General features: G+C 42.4%; 2 protein-coding genes across 2 annotated transcripts; one reads left to right on the top strand and one right to left on the bottom strand.

The window, feature by feature from the left end:
• Positions 1-1,349: 1,349 nt before the first annotated feature.
• On the bottom strand, positions 1,350-10,433 carry LOC147336436 (protein NLRC3-like). The gene is made up of 6 exons (XM_086287799.1): positions 10,308-10,433; positions 10,125-10,223; positions 9,872-9,970; positions 8,464-8,515; positions 3,975-5,701; positions 1,350-1,669 (listed from the first exon to the last, which is right to left on the bottom strand). The coding sequence occupies exons 1-6, from the start codon at positions 10,394-10,396 to the stop codon at positions 1,489-1,491; spliced, it is 2,247 nt and encodes a 748-aa protein (XP_086143925.1). The 5' UTR covers positions 10,397-10,433; the 3' UTR covers positions 1,350-1,488.
• A 9,890-nt stretch (positions 10,434-20,323) lies between these two features.
• LOC147336435 (uncharacterized) lies at positions 20,324-22,714 on the top strand. Its single transcript, XM_086287797.1, has one exon. It carries the CDS (start codon positions 20,324-20,326, stop codon positions 22,712-22,714), a length of 2,391 nt encoding a protein of 796 aa, XP_086143923.1.
• The last annotated feature ends 387 nt before the right edge of the window (positions 22,715-23,101 follow it).

Below are 23,101 nucleotides of genomic sequence, written 5' to 3'. Positions count from 1 at the left end.
GTGGCATCTTCTTTTGAAAAAATTAATTCCTGTTTTTGGACTGTTGATACTGATTTGCTTATGTATAGGATGTAGTTTACTGTGTATGAATGAAATCTATACTGACACTGTCCAAACAAAGGGTGCATAAGTTGAAATTTAAGAACAATGACAAAAAGGAGGGAAATGTTAAGTCTAATTGTTGAATGTTGCCATTGTGTTTCTTAAATTTGTACAGTCTTAGTTTAAGCAGTAGGATCAAAGCCATTCCTTTGATCCTGGCCACCTTTCCAGCCACTCTGTGCTGGGGGAGGTTTTATTGTAGATACATCCTATCTGAAAGATCTGTTTCTTTTGATGTAAACTTCCTGGGTTTATGACCCTTTGGTCAGCAGGAGGTAACACACACACACACACACACACACACACACACACACACACACACACACTTACATACAGTGCCTTGTCTATGTAACCAAAGGGGGGTTGCAAGGGGAGGTGTTTTGTAAACTATTGTTTGAAGATTGTCAATAAAAGGCAGCGAGAGGAGGCCACCATTGGGGTCATTGTCGTGCTGGACACAGACGAGGCCTCCCTTGCGCAAGTAATGGATCGATCGACTGTCTTGTTTTCTTCATGATGAATAAGTCTCTAGAATTAGCGGGGCTTGTGGAAACACAGACCCAACAGTTACAGCCTTTCTCCCCTCTGCTGCTGAGGCTGTTATTCTCTCCCAAACTCAGCTACAGGACTTCCAAATGAATGAAAGCAGCAGAAGTGGCTTTACAAATGAAAGAGGAAGAGGAGAAGAAGAGGAGAGGGAGGCCACCCTGACCATCACTCCAGCTGAAAACATCACACTTCCATTAAAGTTGGTGAGAAAATGTTGAGCAGGATGAGCTGCTGGCTAATCTGGAGGCTGTAGCAGCAGCTCACAGTCACAGTGGATTTCCACTCATGAAAAAGCTCTGGCTGCTTCATTTCTCATCTCATATCAGAGACTTTAAAGCTTCACTGAAGCTGTACTGTGATGCTTCCATATCCCAGTGAGGCCTCCATAATGATTTCAGCTGTTCTGTACACACACTGTGTGCCCTGTATGGCTCAAAGTCTCTGCAGCCTGTTTTTATCTGCTATCATCAGATCTTCATCATCCTCATTCACATCCCTCACACACTCTACAGCCTCATCAGCACTGACTTCATCTTCACTGACTGATGGAGCACAACATGAACCTGTGGAGGCTGAAACACTGTCCTGTCAAACATCTCCCCGTCACCACTCCACTTCTGTCAGCCTTTAAATGAACCCTGCTCAAGTCTGTCACTTCTGTTTGGAGCCAAAAGGAAAAACTGTTGTTCAGTCGTTTGGAAAGACAACATTTCTGAAAGCACTCAAACTTCTTCACATTTGTCTTCAGACACATCCTGAACATTTAGGAACTAAAGAAAGTTTCAAACATCAAAGACCTGAAATATAGAAAAACAACAACAGCCGCAGTCAGTGAACTCACCTCAGAGTCTCCAGTCGACAGTTTGGACTCTCCAGTCCAGCACACAGAAGCTTCACACCTGAATCCTGCAGCTTGTAGTTGTTACTCATGTCCAGCTCTGTCAGATGGGAGGGGCTGGACTTCAGAGCTGAGGCCACAACTTCACAGTGAGACTCTGAGAGTCCACAGTGAGTCAGTCTGTGATGATAGAAAATATAAAATGTGTTATTATAAAAGCAGAAAATCTGCATTATAAACACAGACTGAATGTATATGAAGACAAAACAGAGTGAGGTCATAATCTGATGAATCTGCTCTTCACATCTGTGCTTCAGCTCCTCTTACTGTGTTTGACATGACACAACGATTGAGTCTCTCTCAGACCTGCAGACTTTTAATGAGAATCTTTGTTTGGCTTTAATCTGCAGATGAAGGAGGAAGATGGTGTCACATTTAGGCTTCCATAATGTCCACAGTCTGTCACTGAGATCTGATCCAGAGTCAGAGTGAAGACACACATTTGGACTGTTTCCTGTTTTGACTCCAGAACATTTTGAATGAGTTCAGCTCAGTGAAGAGTTCCAGCTGGAAAGATGATCTCTGTTTGCTACCTGCTGTCAGGTACGACTGTTCACGTCCACACGCAGGAAAAACCTGCTGACTGTTACCAAACGGAGCAGAAATCTCATCACTGGACAATAATGATGAATGAACTCAGAGCTGCTGATATCAGATCTGATTTCAGGGGAACTAAACACAGAAATGATTGGCTCATTTTAGCTTTCTGAGCCATTATCTGCTGGTGTGTCGCTAGTTGGCAGAAAATGATTTGTATTCCTGTTCAGGGCTTCAGTGTTTATGAGTCCAGATCCAGGTGACAGCAAGTCAAAATGATGTTACCTGTCTGTGTCCAGCAGCAGCCTGTATTCACTTTGAATATTGTTATAACCTGACATGGATCAGTTTGTCTTTGATTGGTTTGTAAATGTCACTGTTTCCATTGGACCTGAGTGACGTACAAAGACAGAGAGGGAGAGAAAGGAGAGAGAGGATGGAGACAGCAAAGAGAGAGCAAACACAAACAGGTGAGAGTGGACAGGTGACCAAGGTCAGCAACCAATCAGAGAGCTTCTGTTTGACCCACAGTCACTGATGATGACTGCACATAACCAAGCAGTGTGTTACTCTGATATCAAATATGGATCCTGCTCTTATAATAATGATCATCAGATGATATTATTGTGTTATTTTGTAGCTGAATACGATGTTTGTGTGATTATCAGTGAAAGAAGCAGTGAGGAGGATGGAGAGAGAGAGAGGACAGAGGCTGAAGTTAGAAACACTAAAAGGATTTTTCATGGATTTCATGGATGATTTGAGTGATTTCCAGCAGGACACTTAAACATGTCAGTGGACGTCCTAAAGAACATATTCACTGATATGAAACGTGTCATTGAACAGGATTAATATCAGTGGAAACATGGTGGAAACAGCTGTGACTGCATGGATGTGACACACTTCAAATCTGTTCTCCACTCTTGGATTTGGGATCCATGGAGCTGCTGCTGAGTCTGTACAATAAAGGAATGGTGTGGAAGGTTGCAGCGTACGGACACAAACACTTTGTGCTTACAATCTGATTTTATTGTCATGGTCCGGGTGAGCACGGGGTTTTTCCACTCCGCTGGGTTCTACCTTCAGGCAGAGACTCCAATCAGCTTCCACACCTGGTTCCAATCAAGTCACCTGCATATAAGACCAGCATTCACAACAGACCTCTGCCAGATCTTCTGCTAACCCATGTCAGTGCTAGGCTGCGAACCCCTTGTGAGAACCCTCAACTACTGCTTTTCCCTCACCGTGTTTTTCTTTGTCATAGGACCCACCTGGCAGTCACGTTTCCCGAACTACTCTCATCTCCGCCTGGACGCTGGTTCTGTCATCTGGTTTCTTCCTCTCCACCATCGGACTACACCTGCCTGCCTCCCTGCCAAGTCCCTCACTCCACGCATATTCTGGATCCTCTCTGGACACTCCTCACCCGGAACCCCCTGGACACCCCTTCCTCGCATGACACTTTAAACCTGCAACGCGTAAGCCCTAACCTCCATAGCCTAATCCTGCAGCTGTGATTCACTGGACTGCCACTGACTACTTGTCTCTTCTCATTATAGTGACTGCGTACCTCCATCCAAGCCGCTGCCCCTTTTTTCCATCCGTGAAATCCAGCACCTAGCCATAGCACTCAGTTTCATGTTCACAGTTTGGCCTCACAGTTCACAGTTCATAGCATTTCATAATTCATAGCATTCATAGTCTCCTGTTGTGTAATTTCACTAGACACTTGTAAATAAAGCACTGTGTTCACGCCCGTTTGCCTCCCTCTGTGTCTGCATTTGAGTCCACACCCACAGCCGGGCCCTCTCGGCCGTAACATTTATTTTCAAAATTAAACTACTAACCTACACTGATCAATGATGTTAATGATCACATCTGGACTCACCCAGCCTTTCTGCAGTTCCTCACAGCTGGAATCAGTCTCTGTCGTCCCCGCTCTGATGTTTTGTACTTCTGCAGGTCCAACTCATCCAGAACCTCCTCTGACATCTGCAGCATGAAGGCCAGAGCTGAGCACTCGATCTCAGAGAGTTTCTTCTCTGATCTGTTCTCTGACTTCAGGAACTCTTGGATCTCCTGAAATAATGAGAGGTGGTTCATCTCCATCAGACAGTGGAAGATGTTGATGCTTCTGTCAGGAGAGATTCCATAACTGTTCATCTCCTTCAGGTTGTTGATGACTCTCTGGATGGTTCCTGGACTGATCTCTGTCTGACCCAGCAGACCTACTAAGAGTCTCTGGTTGGACTCCAGACAGAGGCCATGAAGGAAGCGAACAAACAGGTCCAGGTGGCCATTTTTACTCTGGAGGGATTTATACATGGCTCTGCTCAGGAAATCATCCAGAGAGGACTTGTTGTATTTTTGTCCCAAGAAGTTCTTCAGCACCTTTGTCTTCCTGTTGGTGTGACAGTGGAACATGTAGACAGCAGCCAGAAACTCCTGAATGCTCAGATGAACAAAGCAGTAGACTGGTTTCTGGAAGATCACACACTCTCTTTTGAAGATCTCTGTACAAACTCCTGAGTACACCGAGGCCTCTGTCACATCCAGACCACACTGCTCCAGGTCTTCTTGGTAGAACATGATGTTTCCTTTCTCCAGATGTTCAAACGCCAGCCTCCCCAGCTTCAGAAGAACTTTCCTATCAGCCTTCGTCAGCTCCTGTGGACTCGTCTCACGTCCCTCGTGGTACTTGTTCTTCTTCCTCTTTGTCTGAACCAGCAGGAAGTGTGAGAACATGTCAGTCAGGGTCTTGGGCAGCTCTCCTCTCTGCTCTGTAGTCAACATGCGCTCCAGAACTGTAGCAGTGATCCAGCAGAAGACTGGGATACTACACATGATGTGGAGGCTCCTGGATGTCTTCATGTGGGAGATGATTCTGCTGGACAGCTCTTCATCACTGAATCTCCTCCTGAAGTACTCCTCCTTCTGGGCGTCAGTGAAGCCTCGTACTTCTGTTAGCCTGTCAACACATGTAGGAGGGATCTGATTGGCTGCTGCGGGTCGGGAAGTTATCCAGACGAGAGCCGAGGGAAGCAGATTCCCCTGGATGAGGTTTGTCAGCAGCTGGCTGACTGATGACTTCTGTGTGACATCAGAGAGCAGCTTCCTGTTGGTGAAATCCAATGAAAGTCTGCTTTCATCCAGGCCGTCAAAGATGAACAAAAGCTGAGAGACAGCCAGCTTCTCTGCTGTGACCTTCTGTAATGTTGGATGGAAAACATGGAGCAGCTCCAGAAGACTGTACTGCTCACCTCTGATCAGGTTCAGCTCCCTGAATGAAAGCAGAACCACCACACTGACATGTTGGTTCTCCAAGCCCTCTGCCCAGTCCAGAGTGAACTTCTGCACTGAGAAGGTTTTTCCAACACCAGCCACGCCGTTGGTCAGAACCACTCTGATGGGTCTCTGTTGGTCAGGTAAGGCTTTAAAGATGTCCTGGCACCTGATTGGAGCGTCATGGAGGGCGTCCATCTTGGAAGCTGTCTCCAGCTGCCTCACCTCATGTTGGGTATGAACCTCTTCACTCTGTCCCTCTGTGATGTAGAGCTCAGTGTAGATGGTGTTGAGGAGGGTTCTACTTCCTGTTTCATCACTTCCTTCAGTCACACGTTCACATCTCCTCCTCAGACTGATCTTCTGTTCATCTAAAACCTCCTGCAGACCAACATCTGCTGAAAGAAAGAAAAACAATGAGACTAAAGAGAAAGAAAACTCTTCAATGTCTGAACAACACAAGAAGTCCAGTTTTCAGAAATGAGTCCATCAGCAGACAGATGTTCAGTCTTACTTTGTACACAGCTGCTCTGACTGGCTGTCTGCAGTCCAGCTCTGCTTCTGGATCTTTCTCCACACTGTGCAGAAGCTCTGATGGTGACACAGAAAAGTCAAAGTGGAGATACTTCTGTCCACCTTTGATTAGACTCATTATAAAAAGGAAACAAAGTTTGAACACAGTCATGTTTCCAGTTCACTGACTTACATTTATTCCATGGACACTCACTCTAACCTGAAGCACAGCTACAACCCAACATTGTTGAGGCCTCATCTCCTCCTTTCCTGACTGTAGAGGTTAAATATGCAACAACCAACAAATAAAAGAATTTGGTTCATTTCAAAGAAATTCACACGGTGACCAAGTAAAGTAACCGTAGTAAAGGAGACAACATCCCGTTGATGGTGGGATTATTTGAAAGATTTGCTTTGGTCACGTCACCAAATGCAGTTGAACCACCCGTGGATCCATGTTTGACCATTCTACCACTCTGAGCTCTGCTTTTTAATCATTTTATTATTATCATCATTCATTTATTCATTCTTTGGAGGGGGGCTATTTCCTAATGCCGCCCTAATAAGCTGATGTTCAAGGGGAAATATAACAAACTCTTTCAGTGTTATTCATTAATAAATTAACAGATAAACTGTGAAGAAGAAAAAAACTGAGATTTAAAGGAGAGAGTGAGAAACTTGATCATCCATCCTCATAATACATGTTTATCAGTATCTGCTGTGACCATACTGCAGTAATAACTACAAGTCTACATTTCTGTGACTGTTGATCAATCACAGCAGGAATCTGAGCTCATCTCTGCACACAGAGCAGCTTCAGCTCTGGGATAAACTGCTCGCTTCACGTCCTTCTCAGCTCACAGACACTCATCCTGATATTTTCCTTTAACATTTGATGGTATAATTCATCTGAGTTTACACTTTATCTGCATAAATACAGAAAAACAGACCCAAACACCAGAAACCATCAGTTTCACCATGTAGAATATATTGTTGTTTCCTTGCTTTTAATTCAGAGAAAAACTCTGATTTGGATTTTCTCTGTTCTCTTTGCCACAGCCCATCCCAGCAGCAGCTGAAGCAGCTGACTGTCACAACACTGAATAATACTTTAGGAGGAATTTCAGAGGTCAGTAAAGCTCCAGTTTCAACATCAGTTAATTAATCATAGGTCATCATAAATGTTAACCTGGCTGGCACACATGTTAATGTTAGCCATTTAAATATTAGCAGTTAGCTGAGGCCACAAGAAGAAGAGGCCCTAGAAGAACAATGGATGATAAGATTAGATTTCCAAGACTAGGCAGAGACGTGTTTTCCTTTACTGTCTCTTACAGAGGAGGGAGCAGATACCAGACGAGGTCACGGAGGTACGGGGAGGATTCGCAGCAGACAGCAAGACTGCCACGTCCATGCGAGAGAGCGATGGCTACGATAATCTCTGTTTTTGTCTCCCTATATAATGTTGTACAGCCCATGTGAGGGTTAACACAAACATCAGTCCTTCTACTTCAGTATGTTTGACACTTTGTTTACACCTAAATTAACTTTACTGTTAACGAGTTTTCATGTTTCTGTAATCCACCAGTGTGCTCATGCTTTTTAAGTGAAAACATATTTTTAATGATCAAATATAATTATGTTTGTTATTTGTGGATTTTAAATGTCCTTGACAGAGACAGATGATGATCATTATCCTGCACTGTGGTCTCAGGTTTGGTCGAGCTAGCACAAAGAATGGCTATGTTGAACTTCCTCCTGGGATCTACACTAAGAAGTGAGTCCAACATTAGCAGGGTCTCTTTCCTTTATCTGGATTCACTTTAGCATTCACAGTCACGTGAAGCTTGTTATTAACTCGATAAGTCAACCCAGGGTTTCAGCTGAGCGCTCACATGAAACACATGGTGTTGGCAGCATCTGATCAATCATATTCATGGAGACGTGTATCAGCAACAGAGCAGCTGAGTTTGCAGAAGGAAGTCAAACTAAACCACAGGAACAATATGAGGAGATTACACACATAATAAAATACTAGCAGTAACACAGCTGCTGCAGACAAATCAGTCGTGTGATCGTGTGTGAGAGGAGAAGGACTGTAAAGGAGTTTGGTGTTAAAAGCTCTGTATGAATGTGGGAGACTTTGAAGGGCTTTAAAAAGGCCAATATAAAATAAAAGGCAGCAAAATTGCTGACTGTGAAAGTCACCAGACTTATCAGACCTCTGTGATTAAGACCTGTAAGAACACCTATTTGTACTTGTTGGCATTATATCAAACACACACGTATATTAAGCCTTGTGGACAGTCATAGCCTGCTGCTAGCATGAATGCTAAATGTACTGCTGTGGATGATCAGCTGAAAAACTTGTGGTCAGTTTGACTGTTTGCTGTATTTAAAGTGTTTTTCTCAGTTCATCTGTATTCAAAGTGCATTCGGGGCTTTAGCTGACAGCTCTTTGTGCTAACAAACTAAACTCTCTTAGTTTAAGCCAGCAGACTTTACCAAACACAAAGCCTGCTGCTGCCTCCATGGGTTAGCTTGTGTGACTGGTGTTTGCACCAATGAAATCTAAATCACACTAATGTGTCCTCCGAGGTGTTTGGTGGGAGCACTGAGTGAAACATAAGAGCTCTGGTAAAATAACAAACAGGGCTGTGAGAGCAACTGAAGTGATAAAAATACTGTTTAAAGATAAAAAACACTTTGATGTTCTCTCGTCACCTAACAAAGTCCAAACCCTGTGAACTATTTTAGCTTTAATAATTGTGGATTCAGGTATCCTGAACCCATCTTTGGACATTTGTAATTAAATATTTTAAAACTCCATCAGAGACTCCTGATGTGGCTGTTTGGAGAAGGAAAAGAGGGACAAAGTGGAGCGTTGAGCTGAGGCTTCATTCACTGCAAACCTACAGTTATGTTTCCTTATTTCTGCTGTTTGCATGTTCACAGCTGAAATAAAGCTGCCTCTTTGACTTCATCCTGTTGTGTTTGGGTCCAATCCTGCCTGCCACACAGCGCTACAGGACAAAGTCTAATATTTTTATCTTTTTAATGAATCTTTGGTCATATTTATCCAGGAAAACACAAACATGTAAAGGAGTCATCACAGTTCTCTGACCTCGTTGGTCCAGGTTCAGCACTGAACTCTGGAGGGTAATCTTTGGACCCATCACTCCTTATAGACGGACAGCTGGATCCTGCAGACTGTGACCTCTGACCTCTGCAGACACAAACATGTTTTATTCAATGATCAATTCTCTGATAAAGTGATTGAAGCAGCTGTGATCACACAGACTGCAGATAATGCAGCTGTTTCCTGTCAGTAACAGTCCTCTTAGATTAGAGTTCAGCTTTTTACAGGAAAACAAATGTCCCTGAATGCAACAGTGAGACACAGTCTGCCTGTGTGGCTGTGATAGCTGCCGTTAGGAGCGCTCATGTGTTTGCAGTTAGACGAGGAGATGTTACCATCATGGACACGTTAACAAATCCTGCAGCATCACGTGACACAAACACTTTGTGTTCCTGTCATCTGCAAGCAACAGGAAGTTCATTAATAAAGGCGGGATGGAGACGTGACTGTGATAGTTCTCCTTCATCCAGCTGTTACACACATCTGGGCTCACACGACGAGCCTTTGTCTAATACAGCAGCTGCTCTCTGAACACTTTTCTGAAGAGGAGCTGCACAAACCTTTGTTTGCTTTCTAGAGCAGCGTATCAAAGTCAAACTACCCACTGCTAGCAGCTGTTTCTATCATAGTTTAGGATCCAGATGTGTGAGGTCTAGATTTACACCTCTGATTAAAATACATAGTTAAAAACAGCCAATTGAGTCCAAATGTGTCTTAAAACCAGATAAACTGACAGTTACAGCTGAGCCTGTGTGTCCTTGGAGACACTGCTCTGCTACAGAGATGCATTTTAGAAACCAGGAAACATCAAAATCATGTAAATCAGAGAGTTCTTGTTACTAACAGCTCACCTCTCTGCAGCGAACACAGGCTGGGATTTAAAATTAATGTCTCGACGATTAGACCAGCCACTCTTTAAGGACACAGAGCTGGATGGTTTCTGATTGACGCTAAAAGTAAGTGAACATGAAACATGTGTCACATCCAATGTGACCAATACATTACATAAAAAGTATAAACTATGTAAATAGTATATTATTTAAATCGTTAAATAGTAAAAAGCTGATTAAAATTTCAAACATTTTAACACTGACATGAACTTACTTTTTGTCAGATGACTTTTTTTGCCCTAAATTATGAAAGAAATGCTTCACCCGTTTGCTCTTAGAGGACACAGAGCTGGGTGGAGGTCCAGGCTGGTTCCTGTGAATAATGATGGAGCAGTGATGTGAGTGCTGAGCTGTGACATGGAGAAGAGTCATGGACAGTTAGAGATGGTCATCTCACCTCTGAGCTTTGGTCTGGCTCTCATGTTCCCCACACAGAGTGCTTTTAGAGGGAGGGACTCCCTCCTCTCTGTCCTCACACTGATCCATGCTGCTCAATTCACATCAGCTCACACATACTTTCTACCTTCACCTGCAGAGGAAACACAAATCATTCATGTGCACATCAACTGAGAGCTGCAGAGGTCCTGTCCAATGTGTTGGACTAACAGTCATCTGAGACGCAGCTTTCATCAGTTCACTACAAAAAGTGTCACAGAGCCCATTTCAGCCTCCAAATCCTCCATTGCTGTAGTCCTACAAAGCAGCCGGTCAAACATGGCTGCAGAGAGCAGCTTTATGTCAGTAACCATGTCCAGGACCGAGCTGACTGCTTACAGAGTTCATACTCTAACTGCTAGCTGCTCTGCTACCTAAGCTAACTCAGTAACAGTGACTCTGACAGCAGTTACTGTGGAACAGCAGCCGAGCTCAGGACACATTCAGTGTGTTTAGTCTGAGTCCTGGACTCTGATTCAATGGATTCAATCCAGCTCAGAGTTTCATGTGTTCATCAGAATAAAATACATGTACTAATATAACAGAAGTAATGCTCTGAATGCAGGACTGTAATGGAGGATAAATAAGGTTTTTACAGCCTGAAAGAAACATTCAGTTCATATATTTGTAGACAGTGAAGCAGCTTTTAATACTGCAGCTGTTTCCTTCACCTGTGTGTGTGTGAGCCACACCTTCATGTGCTGCTTTAGAAATATGTGGTCTGACTGCTCAGACTGAGTCTAGGAGGAAAGTTCACACGCTGGAGAAAGTTTTGTTCCTAACTTTGTCAGAGTTCGGCTCCAAAGACAAAGAAGACGGAGCTCACAGTCTGTAGATGGTCCTCAGTGTGTGTGTGAAGCCAAGAGAGCACACAGGAGTGTGTTTATGTCAGCAAATCAGTGTGTGTGAAGAGTCTGAGGGAGTGTGTGAATGAGACTAAACACTGAAACCAACAGTCCAAGAAAAGCGTTTGGATTTCTTTAAGTTTAACTTAAAGAAATCCAGACGCTTTTCTTTTTGTCTCCATAATGTCTCCATAATGCTGCAATGTTATCTGCCCCAGAAACACTGTGCAGAAGCTCTGATGGTGACACAGAAAAGTCAAAGTGGAGATACTTCTGTCCACCTTTGATTAGACTCATTATAAAAAGGAAAACAAAGTTTGAACACAGTCATGTTTCCAGTTCACTGACTTACATTTATTCCATGGACACTCACTCTAACCTGAAGCACAGCTACAACCCAACATTGTTGAGGCCTCATCTCCTCCTTTCCTGACTGTAGAGGTTAAATATGCAACAACCGACAAATAAAAGAATTTGGTTCATTTCAAAGAAATTCACACGGTGACCAAGTAAAGTAACCGTAGTAAAGGAGACAACATCCCGTTGATGGTGGGATTATTTGAAAGATTTGCTTTGGTCACGTCACCAAATGCAGTTGAACCACCCGTGGATCCATGTTTGACCATTCTACCACTCTGAGCTCTGCTTTTTAATCATTTTATTATTATCATCATTCATTTATTCATTCTTTGGAGGGGGGCTATTTCCTAATGCCGCCCTAATAAGCTGATGTTCAAGGGGAAATATAACAAACTCTTTCAGTGTTATTCATTAATAAATTAACAGATAAACTGTGAAGAAGAAAAAAACTGAGATTTAAAGGAGAGAGTGAGAAACTTGATCATCCATCCTCATAATACATGTTTATCAGTATCTGCTGTGACCATACTGCAGTAATAACTACAAGTCTACATTTCTGTGACTGTTGATCAATCACAGCAGGAATCTGAGCTCATCTCTGCACACAGAGCAGCTTCAGCTCTGGGATAAACTGCTCGCTTCACGTCCTTCTCAGCTCACAGACATCTGAAGATTAAACCGCTACATTTTCGGCTAAAAAATATTAAAACGGTATTTGGTGAGACACAAACAGGGTTTTTCAAAGTTCAGTTCTGTTAGTTTCCACATGGCAGTTGTTGGTGTGCAGTAACGCCTTCTAAAAACAATGGCCACCAGGCCAAAGCAATGGTTCTGACTCGATCAGCGTTAACCCCGCCCCCTGGGTTTGATGGGTGAGGTTGACAGATAAAATAAATTTATGGTGAGACATGAAGGAATCAACTGTGCCAAAATGAATTAATTAAATACACCATTAAATAATTATTTAAATGTGGCAATAATTAATTAAAACGTGAAATAAATAAATAATTAATTAAATGTGTCAAAAATTATTTATTTAATTAATTATTTCAAATTAAAATTTATTATTGTCACATTTAATTTATTATTTAATGGTGCATTTAATTAATTCATTATGGCACTCCTGGTATTCCATACTGTGGTTGGGTCGACTTTACTATATAGATGTTTCACATGTTTCCATCTCAGCAGCCCCGTTGACAGATCACAGTATTATTACTTTTAAACTTAACCCTGAAAATAAAACGCAATTTAAAAAAGATTACTGGAAATTAAATGCAGATCTATTAATTGATGACGGGTATGTTAAGATAGTTAAAGAGCTCCTCCATAACATTTACAACAACGTAACAATTGGCAATTACATACATAGATGGGAATTTTTTAATTTAAAGTTAGAGAATTTTCAATTACGTTTAGTAAAATGAAAAGTAGACAACAGAAGGAATTTGAAAGTAAATTACTTTACGATATAAATAACTATTGTAATAGACATTTTATGTCAGAGGCTGATAAGAAATCCCTGTTGTCTTTACTCAATTAGATGATCTATACAAGAAAAAGGCTCATGGAGCTTACATTAGAGCTCGTGCAAAATGGATAGAAGAAGGTGAAAAAGTGCTTCATATTTCTACAATTTGGAGAAACGGAGGCAAGAAAAGAAATCTATTAATACAATAATCGTAAATGGGGAGGAATGCACAAATCATAAGACTATAGCGGAAGAAAAACATAAATTTTACTCAAATTTATACTCCTCGAAATATTTAATCACTGATTCATTAAGTTTTTTGATCAGATTGAACCTTATACTCCAAAAATCGATTCTGTATTCAGAGAAATTTGTGATTCTGATATATCACTGCATGACTGAGATCAAGCCTTAAACAAACTGAAAATGGACAAAGCTCCTGGTCAGGGTGGCTTGACTGAAATCTTTTATAAATTCTTCTGGAAAGAAATAAAAGAATTTTTCTTCAAAACTATTACTGAAATCATTAGTAATGAAATGTTGGCAACGACAATGAAACAATAATTCAAACGGTATTTTGGTTTTATTTCCCCAAAATAATTTTCGAGAAGCTCTGAATTTCTTTTAAAGTGCGACTTTGAAATTTCCAAATTAAATTATCCAATTTTCACAAACAGGTTCACCAGTACTGGAAAAAGATATTAGCATATTTTTTCTCCACATACAAATTCGATTTGGAACAACAGATGTATACGATAAAAGAAAATCCATATTTTATAAGGATTGGATGGATCATGGAATTTGGACGGTTTTACACCTTTTAGACAATGACGGAAATGTGTTAACATATAACAAATTCATAGATAATTATGGCATATCATGTACTCAGAGTAAATTCATTAAAGTTGTGAAAGCCATTCCCCCTGCAATGATTCAGATGTCTTCCCCCGACTGAACAACAACCCGTCAACAACATGCTGTGACTCTTCTTCCCTCTAAAGTCCTGGTGTTAACACTCACCCTGCATCAGCTTCACCTTTTTTTTAATTGTTTTTACTTTTCAAACCGACGGATCATTTGAAGCCAACCATCCAAAAACTGCTTCAGCTGTGTTTGATGTTTATGCTACAGCCTGTTTAGAATGTGTTACATACTTAAAAGGATAAATCAATATGAAGAACATGAAAGTAATTTGGGCTAAATGTGGAAGGAAAAATCGTCATTGACATTTAGTAGTGCTGTATATTGCTGATTATCCTGATTTGTTGTTTAGTTTTGCATTGTTACATAAAGATACATGTTAGAGGGATTTTTGGGTTGTTGGCGCCCTCTTGTAAGAATAATTACATTGCAGATAGGGGGCAGGTGCTGAGAAGAATTTTTTCTTCTTCCTGTTCCTTTTCACCCATGGGTGCAGTGTTATATTAATGGGAAGGAGGATCTGTATGTAGGAAACAAAACACTGTTGAACCACATGTGAAATAAATAAAGAAATGAAATATAATCAATATCAGATATCAGAGCAACAGAAACCTCGGTGATCAGGACGCTGGGACTGAGAACAGGAAGTGGCTCAAACGTCACAGTTTCATAACGTCACCCTGAACTCCACTCACGGAGTTTCTGTCGCCATTGTAGTTTTTAAAGTCCCGTGATAAAGGCGGGTCTTTCTGTGAATCCGCACACTCATTGGCTAATAGCTCGAGATTGACACATCGTTATCCAATGAGCGTGCGGGAACTTCCGACATAAAGTTGTTTCCTTTGAAAAACCAAAGTCTGATTATTTTTGCCTCCACTGACGGAGCCTGTTGTTCCCGCCACAGAGACACAGTAATGTCAGAGCGGTGTTAACACTCACCCTGCCTCAGCACAGCTCTCACTCTCCTCCTGCTCTCTCACACTAAACGGAGGCTCAGCTAAACTCACTTCCTCTCTACTTACAGGAAACCAGCGCTCAGAGGAGCCGACCGGCCTCACATTTCACCCACAGACACGAACAGCGTGGAATTATTTTATGTCATAAGAAGAAACATATTCATGTTAACACTCACCTGCCTCAGCTCCACCTTCCTCCTCCTGCTTTCACTTTCACTGCTGCTCCCTAAACACAGAGGATGCTGGGACTTGTAGTTTTTTCCTTCCGGTGCGGTCTTCCTCTTTGTTTGTTTTTGTTTGTGTTCAAGTTATTTCGATCATGTAAACATCAACAGAACACGTGAAGCCACACAGAGTTTGTATGTCGAGGTGGGTAGGAGGGTTTGAGGGTTTGGGGAGGGGTCAGAGGGAAGAGGTCTCGCCAGTTGCAGGATCTCTAACATTAGAATCTAAAAATGTGTCTTATATAGGTGTTATTTTGGTACTTTACACGTCACACAGTTTCAACAACTCCTTATATGGTACAAGTTCCTCTTTTCTGTCTGGCTTCCTGTATTTATTAATATGCTTGTATATTTCTACACTAACTTCCTGTTTTTCAGTCTGGCTGAGCACTTAGTTTGTGAGTCAAAAGTGGCCTTGCTTTACTAACCTTCATTATTAAAGTACATAAAACTATATAATCAGAAAATAAGCACTAAGAATATATTAATTACATGACAGTTCTTCCCTTTTCGTGTTTGCTAAGAAACACGACATAATTCCTAATTTATCCCATTAAGTTTACCTGCATGTTAAAAGGCTAAAATATAACAAAAGAGATTATGCTAAACAAAATGAAACCTTTCAATTGCCCAACCCTATCTGTCCCCTCAACGGGTTGTATGTTTTCAATGTTTCCTTATTATTCCGTCATAATTACTTCTATCCACAACAAATAAATCAAGCTCTAAGACAGCACCTGTGAAATGTGAAATGTCCTAAATCTACTTCCTACACCCCCTTTTTTACCCAGAATCCCAATTTAAACCCACTCCTGACTTCCCTCAGTGCTCACTGTAAACTCCAAACAGATACAATCAGCTTTTCTGGTAAAAGGCCCTAGATTATTTTGTCAATCTTTGGAAACATCCTCCATAGAGTTAGCCCATTTCATCTTCCAAACTTAGTCCTGGTTTCTTTGCCCCCTTTAACGTGTAGAGCATATCCGGCCTGAATACTGTGTTTGGGCAATTTACATAACATAGAAATCCTGCAACTGTTCCTAAAGTCCCTCTCATTACTCTTCATTACTTTTATGCTCACATTTAACCTGTGTCTAACGAGCTTTTAATCTCCTAAACAACACATTTTCTGGAACTATGGTTCTCTGTGCTCTGTGCTTCTTTTGGTTCCCCTTTCTCTGGTTGGTTCCGTTCGGTCTGGAGCTTCCAGGATTCTCGCCACCCCTGTAGTCGCTGTGGTCCTGAAATCTTCTCCTGTAAAGGATAGAAAACAAAACGCCTCTCTCTGCTACACCTCAATAATCTACTGTGTGCATCTATTGTTCCCTTAATTATTCAAAGTTGGTTCAAGATATCATGTTCTGGGCTCTGTCCTTTATATTAACTTTACTTAATCTTTAATTAATCTTAATTTACTTGATCTCAATGTTCTTTATGTGTGTGAGCAACACTTTTAATTTTATTAAACACACCCAGGGTCAGATATACACCATCACCATATCAGCATAAAAACAGACAGAGACGTTCCTCTTTCTGTCACATTCTTCCATACATGACAATTTGTTTCACCTTCCAGATGATTCCTGGGGACTTACAATTTCTTGACTCTTCTTCTGTCACTTGTTACTAGGCAGCTCAAATGCAGTTAGAAGCAAAATGAATTCCAGGCCCTCGACCTGGCCTATGTTTAAATCATTTGTGTTTGTAAGCGTGTATGCGGTTTAACCTTCTGCTGCTCCAAGTCACTTACACAATAGATCATCGGGACATCGTGCCCAACGAAGCTTAAGACCTTGAATAGACTGAGCATCAACTCTGTCATGAGTACAATATGCAATGTGTGTATACAATGATTATAGCTGCACCTTTAATAAAAGTTTTAGTCTAATGCCAGTAGCTTTAATAAACATTTTAATGCAATGTTAATGATGAAGGCTATATTGTAGCAGTAAAGTATTTTCTTTATTCCCACATTCCCTCTCTTGACCTTTGTGGGGATGAACAGAAAAGTATTTGACCAGCATAATATAATCTGCAGTATGATCATTGTTTTAACAATGTAACAGATAGCTTTAAGATGGCCTTAAGATGTTTATGATGATGTTAACTTTGTATTTCAGGTGCAGTTATAACTATTTTATACATATTGCATATCTGTGCTTATTTGAGTTGATGTTCAGGTTCATTAATGGTTTTGAGCTTCATCTAGTGAGAGTGTCTAGGTGATACATGCTGAGGGAAAACTAGAACATAGAAGGAATTGCAATACATGCTTACAAAACACTTATATCAGGTCATTTTATATTAAGGTTTTAGTAGAGGTTCTTGGTTAAAACATTTATTTGGTAGAAGACATACACATAGTCTCAGTGAGCTTCTGGTCTAGTGAAAGGTCAGAAGTGCAACAGGTGAATTGAGAAAGAGCATTTGAGGATGAGACACAGACAGTAGGAGGTGAAGAGGTGACACAAAGAGCATGTGAGGTCAACACGTACACACACATTAGTTAAGATTTATTTAGAGGAGAGATTAGTTAGGTCTAGACAAGAAAGAGGAACAATTCATTTTAAGACAAGAACGGAAAGTACAAGCCATGAAAATAGAAGATGATTTTCTGGGTGAAAAGTCATGATGATGTTGATCTGATCTATGTATAAAATGTACCGGTGACGCATGAAGGGGCGTCAGTAAACAAACCCTGATGTTATAAAATAATTGTTTGTGCCTTAGTAAGTCGAAGATCAATTGCTGTTTTCAGTGATCTTCCCACGTGTGAATTAAAATCTTCGTTTGACTTCACCCGGCCGGACCAGTGTGGTTATTTTTCGATCACCTCTTGTACCCTTTCTCAATTCTTGAATCTTAACATTTGGGGGCTTCGTCCGGTGGTTGAGTAAGGGAGAAAAGTGGAGGTGTGAGCGGTGGTCCGAGGTGGTCAGACGGGCAGACTTGGCCAGTGGTCAAAAGTGAGTGGACGCACGCCGGCGCATCATATTTAAAAAGGTAAGACACTACCTGTTGAATTATTTCCAAAGTGTGTCAAATTGGGCTGTGAAAATTAAAAGTCCGCTCACTGAAATTACTGGTGGATGTCTGTTTTGATTTTGATAAGAGTCGGAGGATCTAAAGCAGTTGGACTGCTGGTAATGATTGAATGCGGTTGGACCGCTTAAAGGATTTAATACGGTTGGACCGTGGGAAGCAGTGGACTGCTTAATGATTTTAGTATGTTAGGGAATTTGCTTATTTTTTGGTTATAAGGTTGGACCTGCTTCAGTTATACACTTGTTTTGGGTGTTGATTGTTGTTTCAAAGTATTATAAATTATTTTAGAACGGAACCGTGGGGGTTCTAGGAAGCGCAGAGCCCGGAGGTTACGCTCCCTCCTTGTCGTGGATGCGCGACATTGACCTCTCGGCGAAGAGGGATAGTTCAGTGTGGCTTAACTGTGGGGTACAGGGCATCCTGGAATTAAGCTAGGAGTTAGAGTCTCCTTACCGTTTGGAACGGTATCTGCGCTTTTTTGGGCAGCAAAGGTTGGACCTTGGGTGTTGGACACTTTTAAATTGAGTTAGGGAGTTTAGAGATGAGGCCAGAAACTGTTGGACAGATACTGGTGAATTGATCGCAAAAAACTCAGGGAGTTTATCCGCTGGGCGGTTATTTTTAAATTTGTCGAAATTGTGTAGGAGCTAAAGCTGACAGATCTGACAGTGGTTGTAAATATAAGACGTCGTTGTAATATAGAATAAGAAAATTTGGTGTGAGAGATCTCTGTGGGTCGAGTCAGCAATGCACTGACTTCCTGCTGCTATTCTTAGATGAAGAGTGTGTGTGCATGCAAATGAGGCAGCTGATGCAGAGCGCATGAGAGGACTATGCTTTCGGTTTTGTGTGATTATTCAGCCCTATAACTATTGTTTGCAAATGTGGATAAATGTCTGCGATTAAAATGCTGGCTTAGTAAATAATAACATTGTAAATATATGAATGGTGACAGCGTTTCAAAATAGAATATAAGAATTGTTTGTGTTTAAAACCAACGTTTAGGTAAGAAGATTTAAGGTGGATTTGAAGGCATAAACAAAAAATAAAAGGGTTACAGTCTGCAAGTGTTGTTAATTCATGAGCTGACTGGATGCAGAGTAAGTGGAGTGGTCATCCTGAGAGGATTGAATGATGCTCTAACTCTGTGGTCAAGTCAGACATAGGCTTTAAGCAACCATGAGCCACTAATAAGCGTGACAGATTAATGAGTATGTGTAAATTGAACTTGTTAAATAGCCTTAATAGAAGTAACTCAATGAACACGCAATAAAGTGGACTTTTTAGGGGTAGTTTACCACTGATACCATAAAAAGCAACTCAATTAGTAGTTCAATAACAAATTTTAAAGATAACCTTTGTTATTTGATAAGAGAGAGAAAAATTCAGGTTACATATAATAAATAAATAAGGGAATGTTAATCTCTGCGTCATTCCACACTGAAATTTCAATTGTAGGGGATCATTTGGAGGTGAATTGTGTAGGACACGGGGAGACAGAAGAATCTCCCCATGAGTTTTCGGTGTGCATAGAAATTGAGGAGGCTGAACTGGAAGCCTGCCTGGGTCGTTGTTTTTGTTTATTTGAGGGTCTGCTGGAAATTTGTGAGAACGACCACCTTGATATGTGGGAGCCTTCTCGGGCAGCGATTTTTTTGTTAAACCTGTGGCAGGCTGTGCAAAATGGAGAAAGCTTTGACATAATGACATAAAGGTGATTTCTTGTTTTTAGATTTATTAGTACGGGACAAGTTGAGGGACCCTTGAGGGTGTGTTGCTGTAAAGTATATAAGGGACGCGCAGCGCCGTTAATGGGTTTAAAATAAATGAAAAAACGAAAAAACACTAATCCGAGGAACTATTGGAGAGGTAAGTATACGGAGGTGAGCGCGTTGCGCATAAGGGTTGCTGGTGTCATATATTAACACTTTGAGGGCGAATAATTTTGATTGAGTGTCAACGCTTGAGAACGCGAGGACAGCGTCTAAAGTGCTGGGTTAAACTTTGTGTGTCACCGAGCAGGGGAAGAGGAGCCAGTGGTTGCGAGAACAGCGAGACGAAGACTGAAACCGAAAGTTAAGCGTGTCTGGGTGACCTAGACCTAGAAGGTGGAGTCGACCAACGCCATTGGAAGAGGTAAGTCTGTGTTTCAGAGAATGGCTGACAGCTCGGGTGTGACACCTAGTGGGAAAAGGGGATGCAAACCTCTGAAGGATCAGCTTGAACAGCTTAAGAAAGCTATTCGTTTGGCTTCCCCTGGAGCATTAAAAGCAGCAGAGAAAGAGTGCCAAGCAATGGAGGTTGAGGTAAGCAAACTTATTACATCCCAACAGAAAGGGCTGGGTGATAAAATAGCTCTGAGCCTGGTGTTAAAAACTGAAGGAGAGAGATGTGAACAGAAATTGAAACAATTAGAAGAGGAGTCTAAGGGACATTCAGTGAACAGGAAAGCCAGAGGAGAAATTAAGGACCTAAAAGAAACTCATGACAGGTGCTGTAAGTGGCTGTTCCTGTGGAGGGCAGCCTCTTCCTGGATGACAGAAGAGGATGACACAGGAAAATCAGGAGACATGGTGAGTATAATGGAGTCTTTGAAACATTTGAAGGAGGAAAATAAAAAGCTAGAGGACCAAGTGAAGGACTTGACTCCGAAGGTAGAAGAGGCTAACAGGTATTACACACCGAAACTATATCCTTGGGCCGAATTGGCACGTTGTGCACCACCACCACCATATGTCATGCCTGTAATGACCCTTGGAGGGGGACAAGTTCGTGGTCCTGATGGACAGACTGGAGTTGTCCTTGGCGGAATAGCAGATGTTGAATATACTACTACTCCCCTGAATATCCCCGAAGAAGGGATAAGGGCAGTGGAATGTCAGTCCCAAGATATGGGAGGGAGAATGATAGCCTCAGCTGCAGATGAAGGCTCGACCTCGCCTCCCAGTTTGGTGGATAGTGGAAACATCATACGGGCCGAAGTGTCTACAGTGGAACAGCCAAAGCAGGACGGGGAGGCCAAAAGGACCCCTAGAATCAAGGACAAAATACCACAAGGAGTGATAACCAAGGGAGAACATTGGGAAGGAGAAGTGTACGGACAAATGCATGAGCCCCCACGTGCATTAATAGAGGCATTAACGGCATTGGAGGTTATAAAGCAGAGAGTAATGCAGGGAGGGCCAGAAGAGGAGAATGAAGACCGTGCGAGGTCATCAGAAGAAGAGGACGATGAGGAGGACGAAGATGGAGGAGCTGAGCCCCAACCAAGTACAAGCCTAATTTTGAGGAAAAGAAGTGTGAAGAGAGATCAAGCACAGAGACGGCCCATATTTAAGAGCTCAAAGGGAAAAGAAAAGTTGAGGAAGAGTAGAAAAGTGAGTTTTGAACAAGGAGCTCCTGACCCTGGTTTAAATCTGCCTCTAATAGCAGGTCCAAAGAACGAACCAGTTTATCGCGCCTATAAGGTGAGAGATTTGGAAGCATTGGTTAAACAACTCCCACCAATAACTGAGGGAGGAGCTAGCTGGTTGAGAAGGCTGGGCGCGTTGACCGAAGGAGAAGAATTAGCGCTGGGCGATTTTCGCGCTTTGGCCGGACGTTGTATGCTGGGTGGTGGGTTAGCAGATGTAGAGCAGATAGCTCAAACAACCAGATATGCAAATGACCTACAATACCATGAGGTGCAGAATGACTTAGCAGATGCAGTCCGGGAGAAGTACCCAACTCCTAACTCTGGAGCCATTCCAAAAATTATTTGGGATCCTAAAAACACACCCAGAGAGTTTTTAGCTAAAGCAAAGGAACAATGGTTGTTAGAAACAGGAATACATCCGGGGAAGGAGGGTGAAAGTAGAGCGTGGTTTCGTTCGGCAGTGCTGGCAGGGCTGCCCAACCAGGTTGCAGTTGACTTGGAAAAGAACCCAGATTTTGCCGTTGCAGACTCGGTGCAGTGGGAGAGACATGTGACCCACAGACTTCAGCAGGAACAGGATTTGGCAAACAAACAAAAGAAAGAGTTGGAGGAGGCACAGGCGCAACTGGTAAAGATACAGCTGACGGAGGCGAGAAACAAGGCAGGAGACAGAAAGAAAGAGGATAAAGAGAGCGCAAGGAAAATAATGGTGGCAAGGCCCCAGCCTGATCCTGTGCCTGACTGGCCAAATCAGGATCCAGGTCTCTACCCTGACGATCGTTGGCCCGCCAATGCACCAAGGCAGCGTCAACCAGTGGGGAATTGGGGGACCGGTGGACCGCAGAGAGGGCGTGGTGGATCCGTGAGGGGAGGACAAAGGGCTCGGAATCCGGGGAATCCTGGCAGTGTGTCTTGGACTGCGTGTCTGAGATGTGGAGCAGAAGGACACTGGGCCCGAGATTGCCCTGAACCGCCGCAGAACTATCAGGGGCGAGGCTATCGATCCCAGGCACGAGGAGGCCCAAGACAAAGAGCTGCTTACGGGGGAGCACATCAAGCTCCAAACCCGAATGCAGCACCAGCCGCTCAGTACCCAGTAGCTGACTGGGGCTGGGAGAGGGAGCAATACTGACGGAGCCCGGAGGAACCGAACAGCGTGGGGACGGCAGAACCCATGCTGTCAATGACCGTGGAAGGCACTGAATTGCCCTTCCTGGTGGATACTGGAGCAACATACTCAACACTGAAAGACACACCAGACAGTGCGACACTCTCCTGTCACACAGTTAATGTGGTAGGCTTTTCCGGGATTCCAATGACACTGCCATTGACGGTTCCAGCATTGACACAGCTGGGAAAACAGACTTTGAAACACCAATATGTGGTGTCCTCACAGGTGCCTGCAAATCTTATGGGCAGGGACCTGCTTGTGAAACTGGGAGCCACAATCATGTGCTCACCAGATGGACTGATTGTTACTCTGCCTGGAGGAAAAGAATTCCCGTGCCTGGGATCACCT

This window comes from Aulonocara sp. 'chitande type north' Nkhata Bay, linkage group LG3 (genome assembly GCF_057382095.1).
Source record: "Aulonocara sp. 'chitande type north' Nkhata Bay isolate Kocher_YH1m ecotype deep benthic linkage group LG3, A_spYH_male_GT1.1, whole genome shotgun sequence".
NCBI classification, from domain to species: domain Eukaryota; kingdom Metazoa; phylum Chordata; class Actinopteri; order Cichliformes; family Cichlidae; genus Aulonocara; species Aulonocara sp. 'chitande type north' Nkhata Bay.
Note: the sequence above shows the minus strand (reverse complement) of the source record. Positions and strands in the feature narration are given on the sequence as shown.